Source organism: Hydra viridissima, unplaced genomic scaffold, assembly GCF_058129835.1.
Source record: "Hydra viridissima isolate aposymbiotic clone 2 unplaced genomic scaffold, HvirCarnegie_v1 scaffold_3, whole genome shotgun sequence".
NCBI classification, from domain to species: domain Eukaryota; kingdom Metazoa; phylum Cnidaria; class Hydrozoa; order Anthoathecata; family Hydridae; genus Hydra; species Hydra viridissima.
Window position 1 is genome coordinate 14388403 of NW_028324302.1, and position 9700 is coordinate 14398102.

The following is a 9700-nucleotide window of genomic DNA, read 5'->3' on the forward strand; positions in this document are numbered from 1 at the left end:
AACAGCACCATCTGATGGAGGTCACATTTACCGACTTCAAAAAATAAGCGAGATCCAAAAAGAAATGGAGGATGAAAAAGTGAAGAGAATGGCTCTCAGCAAAAAATACCATCGAGCTGCAAAGATTATTCGTTTAGCAGATGATGGATTGCAAACGGTGTGCATTGATTTGGGAATCACAGGAATTGCACTTTTGTCAACCGTCGTTGCCACTCCAGTTTCGATTGCGTGTGAGGGTGTTGCGGTTGGAATGGGAGCTTTGTCCATTTTCGGAAATCAACAGAACAAAAAACTGATGCTGAAGGCCGAAAAGCACGAAAAATTAAAAGTTCTTTCCGAGTCAAAATTGAACACCATTAGCGATCACATTTCAAAATCGCTCATGGACGGATTTGTGAGCGATTCCGAGTACGAATTAATTCTCAGAGAGCTTCAAAAATTCAAAGCCATGACTGAAGAAATCCGAACAAATGCAAAAAGCAGCATTGACGAATTGACCAAAGAGTCGTTGATCCAAAAAGGAAGAGAAGACGCGATAAAAGCATTTAACAACCTTTTTAAAAAAGGTGAATAAACACAAAAAACACAAACGAGTTTGGGTTTTTGTTTAAGTTTTTTTTTCTCCGTATTTTAAAAATGTCCTTCTTTAAAATACAAGACCCGAAAAAGAGAGAGGAGATTGTGAAAAATTATATGGCCAACAGAGAAAAGCTTTACAATGACAGTATCAACGCAAACATTTCAGATGCAAATTATCAGACTGATTTGAGCAAATTTTACAAACCGCTCATCGAGAGCAACGAAAAGGTGAAAAACGAGCTGAAGAACATCGCTGATAGAGTGGTTAAAGTTGAGCCATTGGCTTTGACTTACCCAGAAAGCGAGTCGTCTTTTGAAAGTTTAAAGAGTGTTGAAAAGCCTCCTGAAAAAATGAATATTGGAAATACTGCTTTTGATTATTTGTCCAAATACGCATCCAAACGATTTTCTGCAGACAGAGTGTTTGGAATTCACGCAGGAGAAGGTGGCAAAATGTACATTGGAAAAGAACAAATTATCATCGATAAAAATGACGTCATTGTGGGTGGAGAAAAGTATGCTGGAACAAAAGGTCTTTGGGAGCTGATTTCAAGATCCAAACCTGACAAAAGCATTTACACGGACGATGACCTTAAAAATTACGAAAAAATCCTGATCAGCACTGGAGCGATTGAATCTGATGCAAATCCGAACAGACCAAAAGCTTCGAAAAGTGAAAAATATGTTACCATCATTGCACCCATTTGGGAAAGAAATAAAATTAAAACGAGGGGAAAAAAAGGTCACGGAGTGATCATTCTTCCGAGCGATCCGAATGCGCTTGCGCAAAGACTTAGCTTGAGCATCGCCGCAGGTCATGCTGGAAATATCGCATCGAGAAACGAAGCTGTCGCAATTTGTGACGAGCTGTTGAGGCAGGGGGAAAACAACAAAGAGGAATACAAGTCGATTCAAAAATACATCGAGTCGTGAAACACGACGGATTTAAAAAAATATTTTCTCATTTTAAAAATGCTCATTGTGAATAACAGAAGATATTTAAAAAAGAACGTCGTAGGGGGCGAAGGAATCGTAGACACGATTAAAAATTTTTTGAGGAGAATGGCAGCTTCAAACGCATCGAGATCGTCTCTTCATTTATTGAGAAAGGCAGCAGCAAGCGAAATTGGAAGAGAAGCGATAATTAGCCTCTTCAGCTATATTGACCGCCAAAGACGTTGCCATCGACAAAGGAAAAAAAGCGATTGAAAAAGTTTACGCCAAGACAGGGACGGTGAATCCGAACCAATTGATTAACACTATTGTGAACGAAGCGGCAAAGGTGGACCAGTATGCACATATTAATCCGATGGAAGAGCTGCATAAAAAAATGTTTGGTTCGTCCATTCAAGTAAAAAGGAAAATGACGAAAAAGAACGCGACCAGAGTTCAAGATCTCGTCAAAATGGGGAGTGGACTTTTGATTGCGTGATTTTTTTTTCACGAATCAAAAATGAAATAAATTTTTTTTTTTCTCATTTTAAAAAATGATAAACACCGACAGATTAAGAGTTGATGAAATGCCCGAGTACGACACCGGCATTGAAAAAGTTGATTTTTTCGAGTACCTTCCCACAAATCTCGATTTAAATTCTTCAGGATTGATCGTTTTTGAGATTGATTGCCAGTCTGTGCAGACACTTCCGTCTGAGGCCTACATCCTCGTCGAGGGAGTTCTGAAAAAAGCGGACGGAACTGCTTACGCAGCAGCAGACCAAATTGCCTTGGTGAACAACGCCATCATGTATTTGTTCAGTGACGTCACTTATGACTTGTCAGGACAGCAAGTGGAAAGAGTCATGTATGCAGGTCAGGGAACAACAATACTTGGATTGTTGAAATATCCTTTCGGTTTTCAGATTGCCGATGGTTTGAAGCAAATGTGGTACGAAGACACTTCAAACGCCACTGGAAATTCAGGATTCGTCGTCAGACGAGACCACTTGTTTGCAGACACCACATCCATTGGCGCATTTTCGTTCAGGATACCTTAAAAACACATTTTTGGTTTTTGCGAAATTTACGACAAAGTCGTTTATGGATTCAGACATACCATCACCTTCACACAAAAAAAATATGACGACGCCATTTACAGAGCTGGAACTGTTGCTGCAGGTATGATCGACATCAAAAAATTCCGACTTTTTATGCCTAGAATTGAGCTGGATGTTTTGAAGAAATCCGAATTCCTGAATTTCATGTCGAAGAAAATTTCCGTTCCAGTGGCTTATAAAGCAAACAAAGTCGAAAGGCAAGCTGTTCCCTCAGGTCTAACAGAATTCACCTGGACTCTCGGAAGAATCACGGACAAAAGCGTTCCGAGATATATCGTGTTCGGACTTCAGACAAACAGACCTTCCAGTCAAACTGCAAATCCAGCTGTATTCGATCATAGCGATGTCAACAATTTTTTCGTGACCTTCAATGGGATAAAATATCCAAATTACAATTACGACTTGAATTTTGGAGAAAAGAAAATTGTCATGGCTCATTCTGACGCCTTCTCTATTGACGAAAAATATTACGGCACAAACGAACTTGTTTGCCAATCTGGTTTGAGTCTTCTTGAATATAAAAATTTGTTTCCGTTGTTTTTTGTCGACATCAGCAAGCAAAAGGAAAGAGTTGTTTCTGAAACGGCTGAATTGGTCGTGAACCTCAAATTCCGAACGGCAGTGCCAGACGGCACCGTTATTTTCGCAGTGATCATTTCCGACAAATTGATCAAATTTGTTTCAGACGGAACCAACATGAACGCTTTTTTTTAGTTCTGAAAGACCGTCATGAGGTTCTTGACAAAAAAATGATTTAAAAATTTTTTTTTTTCTTTTTAAAAATAAAACATGAGATTCACAAAAAATTATCTGAAAAATTTGCTGAGGGAAAATGGAGTCACAAAAACCTCAAACAACTTGTTGACTTTGATGTTGATTGCGGTTGAGAACAATCTGACCAGCAAAGATTTGCTTTTGGAAGGTGCAAAAGAACAGGTCGGTGGGTCGACCAAAAAAAGAAATAAAAACAGAAAAGGTGCAAACGGAAAATGTTAAAAAACCGATCGACCCAAAATACGAGAGGCTTGGTTCAATTCGAAAAAAACCTGTGTCTGTGAAAACAACCAACATCGAAACCGGGGAAGTGGTTGAATATGAGTCTCTTTACAAAGCGATGAAAAAGACGGGGCATGGATGGAGATATTTGGAGCGTCGAGATGGAAAAGTGGAAAATGGAATTAAGATTGAAATTTTAAATTCTGAAAAACTCGAAAACAGAAAAAAATCGCCAAGTCCGAAAAAATGAAAAAATGCGAAAAATTGCCAAGTCCGAAAAAATAAAAAAAAAAAGCGAAAAATCTACAAGTCCGAAAAAAATTTTTTCAATTCTTGGAAAAAAGAATTAAAAAAATTCTTGGAAAAAAGAAAAAAAATTGATTTTGAAAAAAAATTTTCTTGCCATAATAAAATGGAAAACAAAATGCGAAAAAATGCAAAAGTCCAAAAAATTGATTTTGGGTTAAATAATTTTCTTGGCAAAATAAAAATGGAAAACAAAACTGCCAAAGAAAAAAAAAATGATTTTGGGTTAAGAAAAATTTCTTGGTAAGATAAAATGGAAAACAAAACTGTCAAAGAATTGCGAGAAATCGCCAAAGCCCAAAAATTGAAAAACTATTCAAAGATGCGAAAGGCTGATCTCGTTGAAGCAATAAAAAACACGAGACCGGTTTCTGCTCCTCGTCCTGTCGTTGTGAGACCGGTTCCTGCTCCGCGTCCTGTCGTTGTGAGACCAATTCCTGCTCCGCGTCCTGTCGTTTCGAGACCGGTTCCTGCTCCGCGTCCTGTCATCGCGCCGCGTCAAATTGTTCAAAAACCTGTCATCGCTCCGAAACCGTCAACAATTCCACCGAGACCTGTCATCTCGTCGAGTCAATTTCTCATGTGGAAACCAGCTCTTGCTCCTAAACCAGCTCATTTGCAAAATCCTGTCGTTGCGACGAGATCTGTTCAAGAGCCATCGCATCACCTCGTTGACGCTCCTATTCCAGATTCGCCTCCTGCGATGACTCCTGGAATATTTTCAAGGTTTACGACGGCTGTGAAAAATGCAGTCCTCAACAGTTTCAACAGCGTGCTTGAGTTCGTTGATCCGTACGTTCCAGAGGTGTTGAAAAAAAGATTGAAAAATACAAAAAGAGAATTGAAAAAAAGAATCTTGTCTCTCTAATCGCTCGTGTTCAACAGACCACAAATTAATTTTCAATTGACTAATCACGCTCTTGGGCGTGTTGTAAAACAATTTACATATGAAGTTGAGGGAATTCGTAACGACGTCCCCGACTTTTTTGACTTTGCGAAAGACGAAGTATTTAAAATCCTGAGAGAAAACAAAAATAAAAAAATTTGGATTCTTTTGACGTGCGAGATGAAACGTCAAAAAACCAACGAACTTCGATCTGTTGATTTTTCAGCCACCTCTGAAATTATTTTGGAGTCGACGGATTTGGAAGAATTTTACAACAGATCGAAAGAAGAAATATTTGAAAAAATTATCGGTTACAACAAGGAGGGATCGGATTGGGTTTTGAATTCCATTTTGAGGTTGCAAATGAACATGATTAATTACAAACCCATCGGAGGTCGGTCGTACGTCCCTCTCAATGACTTTCTGTCAAGCAAAAAAGCAATCATCAACATGGAAAACGAAGACAACGAATGTTTCAAGTGGTGTGTCACCAGAGCGCTGAACATGAAAGAAAAACACGGTGAAAGAATTGACAAAGATTTGATTGAAAAATCGAAAGAGTTATATTGGGAGGGGATTGAATTTCCGGTCAAACTCGATCAAATCAAAAAATTTGAAAAAAATAATCCAGAAATCAGCGTCAACGTTTTCATGTGCGAAAATAAATCCATTCAACCTTTACGAATATCTAAATTTTTGAAACGGAAAAATGAAATTGATTTGCTGCTCCTTTCAGACGAAAAAAAAAATCATTATTGCCTGATCAAAAATCTGAGTCGACTCATTTCCTCCCAATCATCCAAACACAACGGAAAAAAATATTTTTGCAGAAATTGCTTGCAGGGGATGAAAAGCGAGGAAAATCTTTCAAGACATTCAGCCTATTGCAGAGAGCACAGCGCAGTTCGAATAGATCTTCCTCCAAAAAATTCGTTCATGAAATTTGAGTACAAAGAAAGGTCGATGAGAGTCCCATTTGTGGTTTATGCAGACTTTGAAAGTTTTGTCAAACCGATGGACTCGTGCGAACAAAATCCAGACCAGTCGTACACTAAAAAGTTCCAAAAGCACGTTCCAAGTTCCTTTTCCTATTACATCAAATGTTTTAACGAAACCGTTTATGACGGCCATCCGTCAACGTGCAAAACATTAGACGAAAATGTTGACGTTGCCAAATTTTTTGTTGACAGTTTGGAAAAAGAAATAAAAGAAATTTATAGAAAAACAGAGAAAAAAAATATGGTCCTCACAAAGGATGATGAAAATAATTTCAAATCCGCGACAGTTTGCCACATTTGCGAAGACAAAATTCTCGATAAAGACAAAGTGCGCGATCACTGCCATTTTACTGGAGAATATCGAGGAGCTGCCCACAACGATTGTAATTTGAAATACAAAATTCCAAAATTCATTCCTGTCGTTTTTTACAATTTGTCAGGTTACGACTGCCATTTGTTCATCAAGAAATTAGGCGGAGAAATAAACTGCATTCCATGCAACGAGGAAAAATGCATCAGCTTTTCGAAAAAAATCAAAGTGGGAGAGTACACTGGGAAAGATGGAAAACCCAAAGAAAAAAAAATTGAATTGAGATTCATCGACAGTTTTAAATTCCTGAACTTCAGTTTGGATACTTTGTCTAAAAGTTTAAAGCCAGAACAGTTCAAAAACCTCGCAAAATATTTTGAATGAAAAAAATTCGTTTTGATTCGTAAAAAAGGCGTGTACCCTTACGATTAGGGTAGACACATTCGATGAATTTCAAGAAACGCAATTGCCTCCAAAAGAAGCGTTTTTCTCAAAACTCTGCCACGACGGAATAAGCGACGAAAATTACGCGCATGCTCAAACGGTTTGGAACGAGTTTCAATGCAAAACTTTCAGAGATTATCACGATTTGTACAACGTGTCTGACGTTTTGATTCTGGCGGATGTCTTTGAAAATTTCAGGGACGTTTGCATGAAAAATTACAAGCTCGACCCCGCCTGGTATTACACATCTCCCGGGTTGGCTTGGGACGCTTGTTTGAAAATGACAAAAATAAAATTGGAATTGTTGAGCGATCCTGACATGATTCGCATCGTCCAAAAAGGAACACGTGGAGGAATCAGCATGATTTCAAACCGATATGGAAAATCGAACCAGAAATACATGGGAGATTCGTTCGATTCGAGCAAAGAGTCGTCCTTCATTCAATACTTGGACGCCAACAACTTGTACGGATGGGCAGTGTGCAAACCTCTTCACACTCACGGTTTTGAATGGATGACTGAAGACGAACTTTCAAATTGGAAATCGATTCCGTGCATTTTGGAAGTTGATTTGGATTATCCAGAAAGTCTTCACTACGAACACAACGATTACCCTCTGGCTCCTGAAAGAATGAAAATTGAAAAAGTGGACAAACTCGTTCCAAATTTGAACGACAAAAAGAATTACGTCCTTCACAGCGAAAATCTGAAATTGTACTAACGATTGGGAATGAAAATTTCAAAGGTGCACAGAGGCATCAAATTTGAGCAACAGGATTGGATGAAACCATACATTGACCTCAACACCGATTTGAGAACAAAAGCCACTAGCGAATTTGAGAAGGATTTTTTCAAGCTGATGAACAATTCGGTGTTTGGAAAAACAATGGAAAACATTGAAAAGCGAGTGAATGTGAGACTGTGACAAAAAAGGAAGAGGCAATGAAATATCGGCTTGACCAAATTACACCAGACACACGATTTTCGATAAAAACTTGCTCGCCGTTCACATGAAAAGAACAAAGCTTTTTTTCAACAAACCAATTTATTTGGGAATGTCCATCTTGGATTAGAGCAAGACTTTGATGTTTGAATTCCACTAAGATTACATCAGAAAAAAATATTCCGACAAAACAAAGTTGTTGGCGACGGACACGGACTCGCTGATTTATGAAATAAAAGCGGACGATTTTTACAAAGACATTTCCGAGGATGTGGAAAGCAAGTTCGACACGAGCGAATTTGACAAAAACCATCCAGCCATTCAAAGCGCTGGGTTAAAAGTTGGCGTAAACAAAAAGGTCATTGGGATGTTCAAAGACGAAACCGGAGGAAAACAGATTGAAGAATTTGTCGGCCTCCGGTCGAAATTGTGCTCTTACAAAATACATCAAGAAAAACAAGAAAAAAAATACAAAAAATGCAAAGGTGTCAAAACAAATGTCGTCGATAAATACATTACCCACGACGATTATAAAAAATGTCTCGAAACCAAAAAAGAAAAGGTAAACAAAATGAACATCATCCGATCCCATTTGCACGACATTTACACGGAAGAAATCAACAAAGTCTCTCTCAGCTCTGCCGACGACAAAAGAATCATTTTAGAAGATGGAATTCACACGTTGGCCACTACAAATTAAAAAAATCTACAGAGGCAGAACCCGAGGAAGAGGCAGAACCAGAGGCAGAGGAAGAGACAGAACCCGAGGAAAAGACAGAACCCGAGGAAGAGGAAGAGACAGAACCCGAGGAAAAGACAGAACCCGAGGAAGAGGAAGAGACAGAACCCGAGGAAGAGGAAGAGGCAAAAAGGTTGATCGCAGAGTGCAGAAAGATAATCGCAGAGAACAAAGAAATTTCAAATAAGTAAAAAATGTTAATCTCAGAGTGCAGAGGGATAATCGCTTAGTCCAGAGGATTTAAAAAAATTTTAACAAAGTAAAAATGAGAAACAAAAAAATAATTGTGCAGGGAACTTTGACCAATTTTCAATTGATGCATGGAATTGATCTGCCAAACGAGGCTTTGTCCACTTTTCAGTTGATGGAAGCTGCAAAAAAACTAAAAATAAAAAACTTTCGGGGAGTTTTTGTCAGAGACAAATTGCCAAAAAATCCGAGAAGAAAAGAATGCGGGATTATTAACACAGGGGATTCGAGCACGGGAGGATTTCATTGGGTGTGCTGGTACAAAGACGGAGACGCAAAGTTCAACTTTGACTCTTACGCTCAATCCCCTATTGTCGAGCTCGTCGGTTATTTGAAAAGCCCTGTCTTTTACAACAGCGAAAGAGTTCAATTTGGAAACACGTCTTATTACGGTCACTTGTGTCTTTACGTCTTGAAAAAATGTGAAGAGAGAAACAGCTTTCAAGACGTCGTCAACACCCTTTGGTAAATGCAAATTGAATTTTAAAAAAATTTCGCCCATTTAAAAATGATTGACAAATTCATCAGAAGCGAATTCAGCGTTTATTTCGACAATAATTCAACAGACTCAGCAAGCAACGTTTTTATTAAAACAGACGGTTCCAGCACCATCACTTCAGACATTGATTTTAATTCTCAAAAAATCATTAATTTGGCAGAACCAACCAACTCACACGACGCCACCACAAAAAATTATGTGGACACGCATTCGTCTGGAAGAACTGGCACCGTGATTGGAGCTGCAGACTTGAATTTAAATTCCCATAAATTGATCAATGTGCTTAATCCATCAAACGCGCAAGACGCCGTGACAAAAAGTTACGCAGACGTTTAGTTACAAAAATCCAACTTTTTAGGACTTGTTCCAGGATCAGGATTCACCAGTTTGGGTTTAAAGTCGCAAACTGTGACAGGATCAATCATTGCACCAGTCCTTAAAAGTCTTCAAGTCCAGCTTCTTTTCATCGTCTGGACTTGAAGACTTTTACTTGTCTTCGTGGAATGGAGCAAACTTAACCTCGTTCCACAGTAAATCAACAGGACTGCTGTACCAATCCACCGCATCCATCGGCTCCACCACCACCATTTCCTTTTACAGAAATTTTGCAAAGGCAGACTCCATGCCCAGCGTCGCAGCTGGAAGAAGGCTCGTTGTCACACTCAACTCTGGCGACGCGCAAGTCGGTCAATCCGGA

The 9700-nt window shown here is 38.9% G+C and overlaps 1 protein-coding gene across 1 annotated transcript; it reads left to right on the forward strand.

Moving 5' to 3' along the window:
- The first annotated feature begins 2066 nt into the window (after positions 1-2066).
- LOC149891129 (uncharacterized) lies at positions 2067-2573 on the forward strand. The gene has a single exon (XM_090082040.1). It carries the CDS (start codon positions 2067-2069, stop codon positions 2571-2573), a length of 507 nt encoding a protein of 168 aa, XP_089938166.1.
- The last annotated feature ends 7127 nt before the right edge of the window (positions 2574-9700 follow it).

Bases quoted from the DNA above. Each gene is read 5' to 3' on its own strand.
- LOC149891129 (XM_090082040.1), top strand. From the start codon at position 2,067: ATGATAAACACCGACAGATTAAGAGTTGATGAAATGCCCGAGTACGAC.